Source organism: Panicum virgatum, chromosome 9K (assembly GCF_016808335.1).
Source record: "Panicum virgatum strain AP13 chromosome 9K, P.virgatum_v5, whole genome shotgun sequence".
Taxonomy (NCBI): domain Eukaryota; kingdom Viridiplantae; phylum Streptophyta; class Magnoliopsida; order Poales; family Poaceae; genus Panicum; species Panicum virgatum.
This window is the reverse complement of record NC_053144.1, coordinates 22,135,487-22,153,908: the sequence shown is the minus strand read 5'-3', so window position 1 is coordinate 22,153,908 and position 18,422 is coordinate 22,135,487. Positions and strand designations below refer to the sequence as shown.

The following is an 18,422-nucleotide window of genomic DNA, read 5'->3' as shown; positions in this document are numbered from 1 at the left end:
GGCGGCTTTATGCACCTCCTACCCCCCATACCGAACGTGGAGGATTACTAGGGCTTGAACAGGGCTGTCGCCACCTGCCGGGGTACCTTTACAAATCGTGGGTATAGTTGACATCCAGCAACTCTTAGCTAATTTAGACACTATGCCTACACTAGTAAGAGATACTCTAGTGTCCCACGCGGAGCTCCCACCCTCCGGATGGACAGACATCACACTAGAGCAAACATACGAATACTAGAGCAGTTGATAGAGTTTTAAGGCCGATATGTTAACCATCGCAAGCACAGGGCGATCATGCAATGCAAGCATCGAATGATAACGCAACGAGATCAAGAAGCATATATCCGATAACTCAGAACATACTTCGAGCAGATATCGATAACCATAGTTTAATTCTATTACAAACGACCGAATATTACAAGAGAGAGCTAGAGATGAACCCATACCAGAACTCCCGAGCAACTCTGGCGACTCAATGACTACTAAACTTCTCCTAAACTCCACTAAGCCTATAGACTACACATGATGAACTTGAGAAGAGAGGTGAGTTGTGTGTGTGTGTTCTAATCTCTACCCCCTTTATTTATAAGAGGGAGTGTTGGCGCCTGCCAACGTCACCACCAGGGAAAGCAGTGATGACGCCTGTAGACGCCAATTTGGGGTGGCAGTATTTCTTGAACCATGAATAAATTCGCAAGCGCACAGAATACCGCTGTAGCATTTTACCCGGAAGTATACCGGGGTGTCATTTATATTTCCACAGGGAAGGCGGTGAGTGAAGAGATATAGACTAGTTGATGAACTTTATCTAGATTGGATACTCTCATGCGTAAACAGGGGTAAGATAGATAACATGGTAGGAGGTAGTGTGACACACACACAGGTAGGAGGTAGTGCGACACACACACAAACTACTCTCTGAATAAATAAATAAAAGAAAATATGCTTTAGGCCGGGAGCAAGGCAGAAGTTAGAGCTCGAGTCAACTGTGCTAGACTAGCTATATCTATGCCATCTTATGGTTATATCGTCAGAGATTAAACTACACAACATGGAGACCGCTATCGAAGCAACGGGAGGAGCCTGTACACCCCGGTGGCTTTATGCACCTCCTACCCCCCATACCGAACGTGGAGGATTACTAGGGCTTGAATAGGGCTGTCGCCACCTGCCGGGTACCTTTACAAATCGTGGGTATAGTTGACATCCAGCAACTCTTAGCTAATCTAGACACTATGTCTACACTAGTAAGAGATACTCTAGTGTCCCGCGCGGAGCTCCCACCCACTGGATGCACAGACATCACACTAGAGCAAACATACGAATACTGGAGCAGTTGATAGAGTTTTAAGGCTGATATGTTAACCATCGCAAGCACAGGGCGATCATGCAATGCAAGCATCGAATGATAACGCAACCAGATCAAGAAGCATATATCCGATAACTCAGAACATGCTTCCATCAGATATCGATAACCATAGTTTAATTCTATTACAAACGACCGAATATTACAAGAGAGAGCTAGAGATGAATCCATACTAGAACTCTCGAGCAACTCCGGCGACTCAAAGACCCCTAGACTTCTCCTAAACTCCACTAAGCCTAAAGACTAAGCAAGAGGTGAGTGATGTGTGGTGTGTGTTTGTCCTATTCTCTACCCCCCTTTGTTTTTATAGCAGGGAGCCACGGGGTGAAGCTTGCAGAACCGCCATAGGCATCCAATGAGGAGGTGACACCTGGCTGGTTGAGGCGGTGGGGCCCATGGGCTAGGTCGGCCGACCAGGTAGGTCGGTCGGCCTGCCCGAGGCTCCAACCGCCCCCAACTTCTTCCAACGGGCTGTCTTGGGCCTCTTATTGTCTGAATGCTGGGGCTTGCCTTGTCTTGACTGGGTTTCGGTTGGTTCTTGGGCTACACTTGGTCCAATTGAGCCTGAATCATTGCTCTGATATTTTCTATGATTTTATGTCGGGCCAAAGTGTGCTTGTAACCTGCATATTAGCTCAAAAACACAACTTGCATTTTCTAGAAGGTGAAGTGTGGTTTAGGGACTTTATTGGATAAAGATGCAAGTAAAAAATGCAAACTCTCATAATTTTCTAATCAAGTTGACGCCTAGAAATGGTCGTTAGTGAGCGTCAACAAGATCCCCAAGCTGTCCTTTGCTCGTCCCGAGAAAAGTAGGACAAATCAAGTTGTTGATCAGAAAATCATTTTGACTCGTACCTTACCTGTCAAGCACCACTAGAACAAACTTGCACAATCTTATTTAGCATATCTATACTCACAATAACTTAGACTTGGATCAAGCATATGCAATTCATGGAACTTTCAGGTTCATTGGCAAGGTATATACATAACCAACAGATTTAAACTCATGAGATCTCTCATTTTCAAACTAAGCACAACAGACATGATAGAGCAAAGCAAAACTCATCCTTTCAACTTATCATAAGGAGTTAAAACATTCTCACCGCGCATGATGAAAAAGGGAAATAAAGCAGTAAATATTTATTTTGTTTTTGAAAGTTTTTCCCAAATTTTATTCGAAAGCAAGTAAAGGATACAGTTGACTTAGGGGAGGGAACCTCCCCCAAGCTAGCTCTTGGTTTAGGGTCCGAAAAGTAGGACCTTTGTCCATACCTGATCAGGTTGTGGTCGTTTCGTCCGTACCTAGAGAAGTAGTAGTGGTCGATTACGTCTTGTTCTTCTTGCGCCATTTCTTCTTGTTCTTCTTTGATGGCGTAGACGGCGCAGGAATAGGATCCTCGAATGTAGGATAGATGATCTCCAGATCTTCCCATACTGTATTGGTGATGAAATCAGGGATCTTCTGGTCATCTTCCACTGACTCGATTGGTGAAGTATGAATCTCCCAATCCTCCCAAGCTGGCTTGGAAGGGGAGTGATAGTCTTGATCATCCCAACCGGGTTCTGCCCATAACCCCTGCTTCTTATTATCATCATGAATCAGGAATACCTCCCTCTTGTTTTGAAACTTGAACTTCATGGTCTTTCCCATGGTGGGGAGGCTGATTCTTCCTGTTCCTACATCAATTTTGGCGTTTGTATCCTTGAAGAACGGTCGCCCAAGTATGAGCGGGATCCCGAGATCTCCTTCCATATCGAGGACTACGAAGTCCACTAATATGTAGGTATCCTTGACTTTCACCATAAGCCTTTCTACTACTCCTTCAGGATATCTTATCGTGGAATCCGCCAGCTGAACATACATAGTGGTAGGGGAAATTGATGGATAGCCTAGCTTTTCGAACATTACCTTGGGCATGATGTTAATGCTGGCTCCAAGATCACACAGGGCATGATCAAATTCACAATCGAAGATTGAGCAACTAATCACAAGAGTTCCTGGATCTTCTCTTATTGTAGCTGCGAACTCGCCCCACGCACCTCTTCTTGGGCGTGTGAGTTTTTCGGCGTAGCTGAGGGGTATCCTGCTAAGTGGCTCTTTTCACATATCATTTATGACATTGACACTCTCTAGAGTTGATTCGAGTTGCCCCAGAATCTTCCCTAATTCAGCGGCAGGTGTAGCAGTAGCTAACTGAGCCAATTGAGTTTCTAGCGTCTTGTTGAAACTCAGTTGGTTCTTGATAGCGGTAGAGAATCCGTCCATCTTGGCATGGATGGTCTCCATGGATTTGTCTGTAGCGGCCAACTTCTTCTGAAGGGACTCATTGATCTTCGCTTGGCCGTAGACAAGATCTTTCAAGGTAGGTTGGTTAGGATTGAAGGAATTTGAATTTCCATTACCTCCTTGATAATATGGGCGTGGTTGATTCCACCCCTGACCTCCTTGTGGACGAAACCCATTGTTGCCATTGAGATACAATGCTTCTTCTTGGGTTTCTGGGCAATTATCGCTCGAATGTCTAACATTCATGCAAACCTCGCATGTCATGCGAGTTTCCAAGGCTTGACGTGTTCGCATTTGAGCCTTATCTTGGGAATAATTTTCAAATTTCTTGAGAAGGAGATCAATCTTCATAGCGAGCATGTCAGCTTCCTTAACGGAGTGCATACCTCACTGGCGTGGTTGGAGGCGATCATCGCTCCAACCTTGGTTGGACACCATCTTCTCGATCAATGATGTAGCTTTTTCAATGGTCAGCGAGAAGAAAGCTCCACCCGCAGTGGCATCCACATGATCACAGGATGATTGAGTCAACCCATTGTAGAAGTTCTGAAGAATGAGCCAGTTGCCCATTCCGTGGTGCGGACATGCTAGAATATACTCCTGAAGTCTCTCCCAAGATTCAGGAAATTACTCATTTGATGCGTGCTAGAAGTTCGAAATCCGTCCACGAAGAGCATTTATTTTGCCCGTCGGGAAGAACTTCGAGAGGAAAACCTTGCCACATTTGTCCCAAGTCTCCACAGTAGCCTTGTTAGCATAAAACCACTGTTTCACTCTCCCTAAAAGAGAGAACAGAAATAGACGGAGCCGGATTGCATCTTGCGATACACCCATGATAACAAATGTACTGCAGAGCTCCAAGAACTGCTGGAGATGAGTGCTGACATCCTCATTGGGCTTGCCACAGAAAGGGCTGGCCTGCACCATCGTAATAAGACCCGTCTTGATCTCGAAAATTTCCCCTCTGGTGTTAAACTCGGGCCCGGTGGGGACCTGGTTAGCAGACGGAGCAAAGTAATCACGGAGTGTCTTCTGGGCCATAACTCAAGGAGCTGACTACGATGCGATGACTGGTTCGGCTGCCGAGAATGAGATTTGAGGAGGTACGACACGAGGACGAACTCTTCTCAAAAGTGACTCAGGATTGGAATGAAAGTTTTGCGGCAAGTCGAAACCGGTCATACACTACCCTGTTTTCATCTCAACAAAGACAAGAAAACAAAGCCAAGTTAACCTATTTAGCAAGCAAATACCAATTTCGATTTTGTTCATAACTTTGTCTATATACTTCAATCTGTGCCTTCTCTGGCAACGACGCCAAAAATGCTTGTTGGCGCCTACCAACGTCACCATCGGGAAAGCAGCGATGATGCCCGCTAACGCCAATTTGGGGTGGCAATATTTCATGAACCACGAATAAATCCGCAAGCGCACGGAATACCGCTGTAGCATTTTACCCGGGAGTATACCGAGATGTCATTTATATTTCCGCAGGGAAGGTGGTGAGTGAACAGATATAGACTAGTTGATGAACTTTATCTAGATTGGATACTCTCATGCATAAACAGGGATAAGATAGATAACATGGTAGGAGGTAGTGTGAGACACACACACACAAACTACCCTCTGAATAAATAAATAAAAGAAAAGAAAAGATGCTTTAGGCCGGGAGCAAGGCAGAAGTTAGAGCTCGAGTCAACTATGCTAGGCTAGCTATATCTATACCATCTTATGGTTAGATTGTCAGAGATTAAACTACACAACAGGGAGACCGCTATCGAAGCAATAGGAGGAGCCCGTACACCCCGGCGGCTTTATGCACCTCCTGCCCCCCATACCGAATGTGGAGGATTACTTGGGCTCGAACAGGGCTGTCACCACCTGCCAGCTACCTCTACAAACCGTGGGTATAGTTGACATCCAGCAACTCTTAGCTAATCTAGACACCAGGTCTACACTAGTAAGGGATACTCTAGTGTCCCGCATGGAGCCCCCACCCTCCGGATGGACAGATATCACATAGAGCAAACATACGAATACTGTAGCAGTTGATAGAGTTCTAAGGCCGATATGTTAACCATTGCAAGCACAGGGCGATCATGCAATGCAAGCATTGAACAATAACGCAACCATATCAAGAAGCATATATCCGATAACTCAGAACATACTTCAAGCAGATATCGATAACCATAGTCTAATTCTATTACAAACAACCGAATATTACAAGAGAGAGCTCGAGATGAACCCATACCAGAACTCTTGAGTAACTCCAGCGACTCGAAGACTCCTAGACTTCTCCTAAACTCCAATACGCCTAAAGACTAAGCAAGAGGTGAGTGAGGTGGTGTGTGTGTGTGTCCTATTCTCTACCTCCCCCCCTTGTATTTATAGCAGGGAGCCATGGGGTGAAGCTTGCAGAACTGCCATAGGAATCCAATGAGGTGGTGACACCTGGCTGGTTGAGGCGATGGGGCCCACGGGCCAGGTACGTCGGTCGGACTGCCCGAGGCTCCAACCGCCCCCAACTTCTTCCAACGGGCTGTCTTGGGCCTCCTATTATCTGAATGCTGGGGCTTACCTTGTCTTGACTGGGTTTCAGTTGGTTCTTGGGCTACACTTGGTCCAATTGAGCCTGAATCGTCGCTCTGATATTTTCTGTGATTTTATGTCGGGCCAAAGTGTGCTTGTAACCTGCATATTAGCTCAAAAACACAACTTGCATTTTCTAGAAGGTGAAGTGTGGTTTAGGGACTTTATTAGATAATGATGCGTGTAAGAAATGCAAACACTCATGATTTTCTGATCCAGTTGACGCCTGAAAATGGTCGTTAGTGAGCGTCAACAGGGAGCCTTGGCTTCTTCCTTGTAGAACCGACATAAGGGGCCAATGGGACACCTCCACGTGGCTGGCTGAAGGCGGTGGGGCCCACTGGGCCGTCGGCCGAACAGGGTGGTCGGCCGTCCACCCAGTGGTGCCAACCGCCCCCAACTGCTGGGTGTGGGCTATCCTGGGCCTCCTCTTGTCTGAACACTGGGGTAGAGCCTGTCTTGATTGGCTTTGCTTTGGTTCTTGGGCTACTTTTGGTCAATTTGAATCTGAATCGGCGCTCTGATCATTTCTGTGATTTTATGTCAGGCCAAAGTGTGCTTGCAATCTGCATTTTGGCTCAAAAACACATCTTGCATTTTCTAGAAGGCGAAGTGTGGTTTAGGGACTTATTTGGATAAAGATGCAGATAAAGATGCGTGTAAGAGATTAGGTTCCCATATAGAGTTGGCTAGAGTTGTTAATTTCTCCACACATGGTATTTACAGAACCGCTAAATGAGTTAGTTAGGTTATAGCCCGCTATAGCCTTTCATAGTCTCTACAAACACCAGCCGCTAAATGTCTTAGCCCGCTATTTTAAACACTGAGTATAACACAAGGATCTATATGGAAAATATAACAACATAATTATTGTGCATTTTCGACATGCTGCATTGAGTTGAGATTTATAAGAATGTAGAGGGTGTTTTTGAAAAAAATAGCCACAGCTGGTTCAGAGTGACACGCATGTCTTTTTGCCCACCGAATGTGGGGATGCTAGGGAGAGAGTTGCATAGGGTAGTAGACTTTAAACAACCTAACGTCCAAAACACCCTCTCACAAGCATCATAATAGAAACAAATGAAGATCACAGTAGAAATTAAAATATACATAATTTTTTATAAATTTTTTTACAAACAACAGAGATCAGCTACAACTGAAACATAGATCAGCATCTAAGCAATTAGTTGAGCTTTTGAGTTAGGATGAGTTGCTATTTGATTTCAAGTATTTGGGTGGAGTGGGTACAGTAGACCTACGCGGCTTCTCACCAAATCACCATGGAGTGATGTGGCGACGCAGGAGGAGTCAAATGGAGCTGCAAAATGTGGTTGTGCCAGGCAGCACTCTTTAATTTTTCCGATTTCATACGATTCCATCTCATAAACCAACATTGAACAACCCATCAAAAAAAATAACTGCACAAAGGGCAATAACTTTACTCTGAACAACACAAAGGACAATAACTTTACTCTGAACAAAGGACAGATATTTTACTTCATATGATTCCATGACGAATCATAAACTCATCATTACTGAACAAATCACTGAAACTTCGAATAAAATTAGCTGCTCACTGAACTCTTCCATCTACCACCGGAACGGCGAAACCCAAACCCCCGCGAAGAACACCAAGAACCCAAGGAAGCGCCCCTCGCCACCTATCCGCCATGCTCAACTCCGCCGATCGCAACTCAACGCAGCATGTCGAAAACGCACAGTAATTATGTTGTTATATTTTCCATATAGATCCTTGTGTTATACTCAGTGTTTAAAATAGCGGGCTAAGACATTTAGCGGCTGGTGTTTGTAGAAGCTATGAAAGGCTATAGCAGGCTATAATCTAGCTAACTAATTTAGCGGTTCTGTAAATACCATGTGTGGAGAAATTGACGACCCTAGCCAACTCTATATGGAAACCTAACTCTTTATTTGGTGTGCATTCTTTATGTAGCTACCATATCATAACACTATTACACTACATGGCAACCTTGCCATCTCCTGCTTGAGACCTCTTAGGACATGGTATGGCAAGAGGGGAGGGAAGCACCCCTATTTATAGGACTCCATGGCTCATATGATTTTGCTATGTATTCATCTTCTACACACTTCTTTACAAAATATCTAACTCTAGAATTTTTCTCATACTTATCTAACCATACAAATTTCTAATTTCTAGAGTATTTCATATTTCACCATGAAGCATGGTAACCATGGTTCATGTATACTCTCTAATGTCCTAGAAGCTTCTCACAATTATGCATTTCTACTCCACCATGTATAAATCTATGAGTAATTTTGCATATAAATATGAAATCGAGAAAAATTCATATACTAAAGTACGCCTTGGACTTCATTCCCTTGTTACATCATTGACGAAATACTAAATTTTGTAAATGACGAAGTTCAATACTAAACTAACAATAAATAGAGATTAATTATATGGTTCAGCTGGCTAAATAAACCTTAATTTAGCGGCTATAACGAGATATAGCTGGCTATTAGCGGATTTAGCCTTTTAGAGCTAAGAGATGGATATTCTAGCTTTCTTCTCTTTTGAAGGCTATAGCGGTGGCTATAGCCGGTTATTTAGAACCTCGGTTATACTTTAATTCAACACGAAGAAGGGGAAATTCGATATTGCAGTTATTTTTATATTTTTATAGAAAACATACCGCGAGGCACTTTTGTGAACCTCGCCCCCGGCACCCCCAACCCTCACTCTCCTCCCCAACGCGGTCCCTTTTCTGTGGCTGTCTTCATGTGTTACCCCGGGTACGATAGGGTGATCGAGCTACCTTGCCTGAGACTCTCTACTTGGTGAAAAGATTAACCTTGCAGATGGAGAAGAGAGAACTACCACACCGGAGTGTTGCAGGTCAACAAACACGAAGCATGGCCCGACGGGACCAGCAAGGCAAGGCAGGAACATCACGGCAAGCAACTCAGGCTGCCAATACCTCGCAGTTAGAACCTGCCACAGCAAACATGAGTTTCGAGGAAGCCTATGTGTATTACACTCATGGCGTCCCGAACCCATATCAGGCAGGCAGCAACGCAGAGTACGGCGGTGGACAAGGGTTCTACTACCCTCCAAGTATGCAGAGTTCTTATGGTCCGCAGGTAGGTCCATCGTCATCGGCACGGTTTGACTTCAAGAACCTGGTTATCCAGAGTATCTCGGAGCTTTCAAATTGTGTCAACACTCTCCGGGAGCGTCAGCAGTAGATGACCGAGTCTATAGCACACAACACCGACCTCACAGCAGAATTGGGGGATGATGTCAGCCATGCAGAACGACATCTCCAACATCTTCATCCATTTGGGACTAAACTATCACTCGCAGCAGCACCATCAGCCAGAATAGGAAGACCCCGAGGATGATGAGCAGGACTCCAATGAGAAGGATTGAGCCTCACCTAAGCTTGGGGGAGGTCGTGTCTATGCAGATAAGTTGTCATACCCAGCTGTCTTTCCCGTATGCCACACCACTAGTACAAATAAATAAATAAATAAATAAATAATAATGTTAGTCCTTAGCAAAATATTACAAAAATCCAAAAAAATATTTTCATGCTTTGAATAAAACTCCGAACTTATATACGTGGAAATTTGTGTGATCTATTATTATCGAAATGATGAATAGTTGCTCTGTTCATGCTCTGTATATGCGTCGTATACAACTTTTTACTCTTCTAGTACCTGAACTAGTTGGCACATAAATAGTTCCAATAAAATCTAGTTGTGTGGAAGCATGAGCTTGACCTCCAAAGTTTAAGTTGTTGCGGTATTTGAGATAGTCTAAACTAGAAAAAAAAAATTATGCTCTAGTAGGGAACCTTTGGGAATTCTTTTAGAAATTAAATCACGGTAAAGGTTTCCCCTTTGAATTTAAATGACCCATCCAGAGCAATACAGTTTTATATCATGAACCGCTACAAGCTATCCTGAGTTATTTTAAGCTTTGTCGAAAGGTATGTCCGCTTGAGAAATGGTGATGAGGACTAGGCCCGATCTTCCGAGAGGTAGGAGTAAATTCGATTGGTGGAGAACTCGACATTGATGATCCGGCTTCAAATCAGCGCGATTCAAACCCAGCAACCGCTACACCACTGCTCCATTGGTTATCAACCAAGCACAACTTGATTGACCTCGCCAAGAAAGCTTTTCCTGCAAGCGAATCGAAGAACACAAGCAAGAAAGTAGAAATACGCAATCTGAAATTGTAAATATGGATGAAGCGAATCACAAGTGGGGTTCAAGCACTCGATTCGAAAGGACTAATCGACACAGTTGAGAAGAGCAAGAACAGGAGCCCTGGATCAATGTATATGGACTTGTCGTCACAGGTACAACGATGCAATCTCTGTTTCTCGAAGGAAAATACAAGAATTAAACAAAACCCTATCATTCTAGGCGGCGGCTACTGAGTTTATACCCTAAAAGACGTCCTAGGGTTGCTGGTGGTGGCCAAGGGGGCGTCCACGACTTGGGCCACTTGGCTCGACACGGTATATGAGACAACACCCCAAAAAACGGCAGCGCAGTGCTGTTGACGCTCACTAACGACCATTTCCACGCGTCAACTTGATTAGAAAATTATGAGAGTTTGCGTTTCTTACACGCATCTTTATCTAATAAAGTCCCTAAACTACACTTTATCTTCTAGAAAATGCAAGTTGTGTTTTTAAGCTAATATGCAGGTTACAAGCACACTTTGGCCCAACATAAAATCACAGAAATTTTTAGAACAATGATTCAGGCTCAAATGGACCAAGTGTAGCCCAAGAACTCAATTCAGACCACTCAAGACAGGCCAAGACCAACGGAGTTAGGACAAGGAGGCCCAGGACAGCCTGCTGGACGAAGATGGGGGCGGTTGGCGCTACTGGCAGGCCGACCGACCAGCCTGGTCGGCCGACCTGGCCCATGGGCCCCACCGCCTCAACTTCGCCATGTGTCGCCTACTCGTTGGATGCCTAAGGCTGTTCTGCAAGCTTTATCCCGTGGCTCCCTGCTATAAATACAAGAGGGGCGGAGAATAGGACACACACACACAAACACCACATTACCTCTCCTCTCTTGCTCATCTTGCATAGTCTTTAGGCTTAGTGGAGTTTAGGAGAAGTCTAGGAGTCTTCGAGTCGCCGGAACTGCTCGAGAGTTCTGGTATGGGTTCATCTCTCGTGAGTTGATGCTTTTATTTATTTATTTATCCAGAGGGTAGTTTGTGTGTGTGTGTCACACTATCTCCTACCATATTATATATCTTACCCCTATTTATGCATGAGAATATCCAATCTAGATAAAGTTCATCAACTAGTCTATATCTCTTCACTCACCGCCTTCCCTGCGAAAATATAAATGATATCCCGGTATACTCGCGGGTAAAATGCTACAACAGTATTTCGTGCGCTTGCGGACTTATTCGTGGTTCATGAAATATTACCACCTCAAATTGGCGTCTGCGGGCGTCAGCGCCGCTTTCCCGGTGGTGACGTTGGTAGGCGCCAACACGCGCCCTGGTAGATTCTGGATGTCACATTGTTTCGACGATTTCCATTGACTCATAATGAATTTGGACATGAAACTGGTGCCATTGGAAGCTCCTTGAAATTATTTTTCCATCCATATAAAGCTCCGTATGCGACCTAGGCATCATTTTTGGTGCGGGCTGCTCCTGGACTCCGAGGTGGACTCGAACTTGAGTTGTTTTGGACCGCCACCTTGAGGACTCAAACCGGATAATCTTTGGACCTTCTTCTTGACTTGGATAACCTTGTTGGTCTTCTTTATCTTCACATCATTCACTATGTTTGGCCGTATGCATACTTGTCATGTCCTCATCAAATGGTACTTGTCATCTACCGATCTTTCTCCTTCACGTACCCATTGTTTTGCTAGCCTCAAAATGTCTGGTATGTCAATTACCTACTTCGGGTATTGATACCAACCTCTTGTGAATCACTCTTCGGCTCGGCAATACATGTAATCAAGTTATGCTATATTCTCCCTACCCATAAATTTCACATATCAGCCTTAGAGCAGGAAGAAGATGGTCAAAATTTTATGACCATAAGTGATGATAAAACGCTTTTAGTGACTTGAGAGTACCATTAGGCAACATAAACCACCTTTGGAAAATCTACAAAAATTCTGAGTTAGAAACCTGAACCAGCAATAGAAAACATTTCTGTGAAGGTTATTTAGTCTCTCAACCGCTCAAGACGAGGGATGAAATACGAACAAACCCCATCTTCTAGAACCTCAGGTATGAGCCAATTTATTCACAGTACAGATGGGAAGAGTAATATGCTGTGCACAAGATACTTGCAATGTGTGAACATCGACGCAATTCCTGATCCACCAAGCCTCGGTTTGAGCTTTGCTCGAGGACGATCAAAAGTTTAAGCTTTGGGGGTGTTGAAGGCCATTATTTTACATTTTTACTATCAACTTCCAAAAAATAAATATGTGCTTTACACTATGTTTCATACATGTTTTATTTAATTATAATGAGTTCTAAAAGTTTTGGATGACTTTTGATTTCAGGAGCAATTGTGCCAAAAATGGCCGAAATTAGGCAAAATGCCCAGGCTACCTTGTCTCTAGGCCGACCGGCCTAGCACCTCAACATACAATGCCACGTCTTTGATCTAGGGGCGAAATGACACCATCATAATACCTCTGAACCATAGATTGAGAGTCGATTTGATCGAGTGAACCGAGAAGCTTCACCATGGGTCAAAGCCTCAAAGGACCCACAAGTCAGCACCAACTCTAGTACAAGTCATCAATCCAGTACCCTGGAGAATCTTCAAGCATTGATGCACAACGTCGGCGAAACAGAGGGTGAGATGGCACGGAAGTCAAGCCGACCAGCCTTGCCCAGCCGGCCAGCATAAGAAACATGTGCTTTGGACAGAGGCAACCGTCAACCACCTTCAAGACTTAATCAGGAGCATTCACAGGAGATCGGTGCTAGATGGCACCACCGCTAGGCCGGCCCTGAGGTAACATGGTATTTACCCATCCTTGCATTTGCATATAGGATAGTTTCCTTCCTTGCATAATTTTGTTTTGCCCTTCGCATAGTATGTTTAAATTTCAGAGCAATGCATATTTGAATTTCGAGTTTTTGCATCAAGAAAACTTCACAAAAAGGATAGAAAATTTTTTGACCAATTTGTAGGCCGGCAAGGCCCCACCTAGACCGGCCGAACCCGCTTGTCAATGACATGGCCAGGAGCAGCAGGGCATGGGGATGACTAACATGCAGGAAGAAAGCTTCGAACGGCCATCCACGCGCAGGCAGCATGTTGCATACACCAGGAAAGCTTTGCCCTATGTTGTTCATTTGCGGAGAAGCTTTGCTCGGTCATGGTCCGCATTGGAGAATAGGGACGCTTTGCCCTAGCCGTGCCAACGTGTTTTGCCTTATTTTCGCCCACCAACAAATCTAATCTTGGAGGTCCTCCATAAAACAGGCATAACTTTTCGCTCGTAACTCGAATTTAGGTGATTGTTTATGAAATTACCTAATATTAAATTTCACATCTGATTTTGAAAAAAGTTGGTTGGAGCCATCCATGTAGTCTTTGGTCATGCAAGGTTTGGTCTACAGTAAATGAAATATTGAACTTTGGGTTTGAGATCTCTATCTTCCAAAGGTTATTTTGGGAGATCTAATTTTGTCCCAAATGGGTTCCGCGGCAATGGATTGGTGCGATACTTTCATTAATTACTAAAGTTCTTTTCTACCTTCTGTCTAAATTCAAAGCTCAAGCTAAGTCATGGATGATATAAAGTCTTTAAGATGCTGCTCAAACTCCCCAAATGCGGTGCAAAATGGACCAAACTAGTGTAATTAATGCAAAAAATTGTGTCATGAAATCACGTCAGAATTTTTTGCAATGAGCACACCCGAGCCACCCCCATTGGACCCTGGCTCATGTTTTGATGTGTTTCATCACTACTAGATTTTTGGGGTTGCAGAAATGTTTAGGTACAAATTGCCACATCGAAAGTTTGGTTGCGAGTTATTGCAATTAGCTTTGACACTGTGGCAACAGATTGTTTGGCCACGGCCCACATCATGGAAATAGGGGATATTGCCACGCATATATTAAGTTGTCCTATGGCAACAATAAACATTTCGTTGAAATAGACTATATTACCATGAAACATGTATGGTGGCAACAATAATTACTGCAACGGAAAATAGTTAGAAGCAAAAAATATTGCCGCATCAACATATTGTTCGAGGTTATAACTATTATAGCATCATTCAAAATGGCGGCAAAAGCATGTATCGAAACAACTAGATTTGTGGCAATAATATATAGCAACGAACCTACACTCGCATTTAGTTTTTTTTTTATTTTGCATCAAGCAAAACAATGCATGTTGCTTTTGATATATAGTAGCAATGCATATTACATTTAATAAATCGTATTTGGAAAAATGAGAATTATGAAAAAAAACGTGAATTATATCATGAATATGAAATGAATCCATCATCAATTGTGGCAATCAGTAAAAAATAGTATGTAAAGTGCCCAATACATTATCTGAATTGAAAATAGTTCATAGCTAGCTAGTGTTGGGTATTCAGCACAACGACATCTATCTTATGTATGCTACAGCAAACATTGGTTGACAGTGCATCATTCCTTGTATCCATGAAAGGCATCCATGTCCAAGTGATCCATGTACGTTCAAATATCCTGCTGAATAAAAGAATTTGTATGCATCAGCCATACTCAGCAGCAAGTCATTCTTATTGGAACAAATATGATAGACAAACAATTCTTAACCGTGGCCAATTTACTGATGGTAGATAGCAATATTATAATAGTCACAATATCAATCAATTCACCATAGGTACTGACATAGAATAAGAAATCAGAAAATCATTAGACCAATAGATAGAATTCTAATCTGGCCTCAAGTCAGCAACCCAGGGGAAATAATCAAGCAGAATAGACAAGGGATTTTCATTTCACAAAATAGACACCAACAGCAGCAAAGATAGACAAAAAAAATTCAGCATTTTTCAGCACAAAGCTACAAGTCATTGTTAATGGACACAAAATGTAGGTCATATAAAAATTTACAAATATTGTTTAGAAATCATGTTTGCATTTTAAACAGCCTTGCATGCCAACAAATTTATGGTCTAAAGGGTATGCAAGTATTAGTAGAGGGCAACTACCGAACTTTTCGTTGCTCTACTTGTTGCCTACCCGGAGGTCTAAGCCCATATCCTAGTTTTCATTTGAGAAGCAATTTAGATCATTCACAATTGGAATTGGAAAACTAATCACACATTGCTTACCAAAAGAACACAATCAGACTCAAATATAATACAAAGGACAATAGTTCATCTTCGTGTTAGACAAAATGTTGGATGACTTGGATCATAGATGAGCTAAAACACTCTTGAATCTCATATGGGCTGCAAACTAGTAAGCCTCATGTTACACATTCCTCTTTCACATATTCTTTCACATATAAAACTAGAGCATTTGGGCAGTGAAAGATATCATTTATAGCTACAAGTAATCAGAACACACATGAATCTCATTTCTGATTGCTGTTGCTTTCTGATTGGAGCAAATCCTTGTTTATGCAACTACTTTAGCTATTCCATGTTCATCCAGAATATTCAATCAACTCATTTTTGTAGTCTCTTTATCTAGCAGTGTCAAATTAACTAAGTTTTCAATCAGTATCAAGGGAACAGAACTGGCAAAAACAAAAGGAACAAGTGCAGTAAACCTCTTGGCATCAAGGAGCCATGGAAGATGCTCCTCTCTTGAAACAGGAGCCAAAACAAGTGTAATCTCCAATGTCGGCAGTGCGCTGCTGCTTCTAAAATGGCGTCCATTGAAGAAGTCCAGGGGTACCCTTAGCCCTTGCCTTGATCCATCTCTACCCGAATAATCTTCCTACCAATCTCTCGACCACCCTAGTGTTTGGAGTCAGCAAACCCCAATGTAAACAGAACAACCCAAATTTACTAAGAAAGAACTGAAAACTCCCTTGCATGCAGGGCCCCTCAGCTATAGTTCACCGCCAGAGAACCTGTGAATAATCTAAAAGAGTGAAGACATTGTAGAGAGCAGAGTAGCAACACATCACGTAGGCAATTACCAGTTAAGAACACATATAACCAGTCTGAAATTTTGATTTGTGAGTGGACCTAGAGAGAAAGAAAAGAATGCCACTGTCCACAACGCAATGTAAATTGAGGAACTGAAATTATTTCAGAAACAGAAAAGAATGCCACTGTCCACAACGCAATGCAAATTGAGGAACTGAAATTATTTCAGAAACAGCATGCTTCATATGAACATCTGACCGACATGGCAAATGATCCAATAAAGATTTAGTCAAAAGATTATCTAATTATATTTGGCATAGTAAGCAAAAGTTTGTTAAGGGATAATTTTTTTAAGGGATGTCAACGGGAAACTAGCATGGTCAGACAGGTACATTGTCATGACAGGCAAAAGGAGCTAGGCTGCATACAACAACAACAACAACAACATAGCCTTTTTTCCCAAGCAAGTTGAGCTAGGCTGCATAGTCTATGAAATATTTTCTAAGCATGTCTACCAGGCACGCTGACCTTAAGTAGCGCTGTAAATCTTATCCAAGCAAATATACTTCCCTGAAACATTGTTACCCAATGATGCAATTACCGGTCAGAGAAAATGTTATTACTCTAAGATCCGATTTATACTAATTTAAAAAGCCTAAACCAATATAATATGAAACATTTTGGTCTTTCTCTTTATTTCGTCATTTGTGTTGCCTACTAGAAACAAAAATTAACTGGAATCACAATTTTAGCTGCTCTAGTTATTCTCTATGATTTTTCCAGAAGAATGAATGCACAAGTACTAGTACTATGAGAAACGTCTCACACATCAATCACGCTACCACTCATTAAGTACTTTAATAGATCGAGAATTAATGGATCCAAAACTAACAGATCAAGAATAAACCAAATGAGCAGAAGAGAAGCAGTACAAATGCTACCTCGCTCCACAGTCCACAGGATTAGACGACGACGGGATGCGGACGGAGCAATAGTTTTTTAGGAAAAATTCGATTCGTGCCACCACAACTCCGTGAAATTGGGTTTCACGTTGAAAATCATGCCACTCAATGGCATGGATTTCAACATGAAATCCAACTTCGTGAAATTGTAGTTCTAGTTTTTATGCAGTCCTGCGCACAAGCGGTAAATCTTGCGATGGTGGCCGATGCAGTGCTCCTCATGACCAACTCCACCTCGGTGGCACTGAGCAGCCACCGCAGAACGAGGGTTCAATGTAGAGGCACAGGCAGTACGCGGCCTCGAGGTCGCGCTTGGGAGGAGGGGAGCAGCGTGTGGATTTGAGGAGCAGCAGCGGGAGGATCTGAGGAGGGGCGAGGTTGGCAGCTTGGGGCACGCGACGGCGGCGATGGCGTCCCTCACGATGCTGTCCCGCAGCGAGGCGCCGCCGACCACCAGCACGCGGAGCCGCTCCATCTGGTACCACGCCGGCGCAGCCATGAGCAACATCCCGTCCGCGAGAGCGCGACCTTTCCCCTTGGGTTCTTCTTCCCTTCAGCGCCAAGCCCCCCGCGACCTCCGGCGCCGTTCCAGCCCCGCCGCCGTGGCCTCCGGCGCTGCTCCGGCCCGGCGCCACGGCCTCCGGCGCCTGCTCCAGCCCGACCGCCCCGATGCGTGGATCTGGGGCGGCGGATTCGGGGGCCCCATGGGGTCGCGCATCAATCTGGGGCGAGGGGAGTTGTGTTTCGTAGGGGGGAGCGGCGAATAGCAGAGGCCATGCCGCGGTGCCGCGGGGTTCGGCGGGCGGTGGCGGATTCGAGCTGTGGGGGAGAGAGGCGACGGCCGGAGTGGGGAGGTGGTTTCAGACGGGCCGATCTTGGATCGATCTGGAGAAACCACTCAGAAGAAGTCGGGTCTAGCGTAAAAAGGCCCAGGCATAGGTTTTTATTTGGCCCAGTTGACAAAATCGTTCATAATTTTATAACATTTAAATAGAAATACATTTAAATTGTGAAGTAGCATGCGAATCAAATTATTGTTATCGCCATAAATTAACAGATTAATTTATTAATTTATGAGCCAAAAACAAGATGGGCTTAAAGCAGAAGATT

General features: G+C 43.7%; 1 protein-coding gene across 3 annotated transcripts; it reads right to left on the bottom strand.

Moving 5' to 3' along the window:
• Positions 1 to 14,715: 14,715 nt before the first annotated feature.
• On the bottom strand, positions 14,716 to 18,203 carry LOC120650781. 3 transcript variants are annotated; one of them, XM_039928043.1, is made up of 3 exons: positions 17,476 to 18,203; positions 17,292 to 17,350; positions 14,716 to 14,974 (listed from the first exon to the last, which is right to left on the bottom strand). In XM_039928043.1, exons 1-3 carry the CDS (start codon positions 17,818 to 17,820, stop codon positions 14,842 to 14,844), a joined length of 537 nt encoding a protein of 178 aa, XP_039783977.1. In that variant the 5' UTR covers positions 17,821 to 18,203; the 3' UTR covers positions 14,716 to 14,841. The 3 variants fall into 3 exon arrangements, with proteins under 3 accessions (XP_039783977.1, XP_039783978.1, XP_039783979.1); XM_039928044.1 differs by having other exon boundaries at positions 14,716 to 14,971; XM_039928045.1 differs by having other exon boundaries at positions 14,716 to 16,331; positions 17,476 to 18,201.
• Positions 18,204 to 18,422: the final 219 nt, after the last annotated feature.

What these genes read in the sequence shown, in the direction of transcription:
- LOC120650781 (XM_039928043.1), bottom strand. Translation starts at nt 17,820, where the DNA reads ATGTTGCTCATGGCTGCGCCGGCGTGGTACCAGATGGAGCGGCTCCGC. An exon ending in GCTTGTGCGCAGGACTGCAT is followed by an intron (nt 17,351 to 17,475) that starts AAAAACTAGAAC and finishes GAATTTTTCCTA; the next exon opens with AAAAACTATTGCTCCGTCCG. An exon ending in CCTGTGGACTGTGGAGCGAG is followed by an intron (nt 14,975 to 17,291) that starts GTAGCATTTGTA and finishes TCTTTTATTCAG; the next exon opens with CAGGATATTTGAACGTACAT.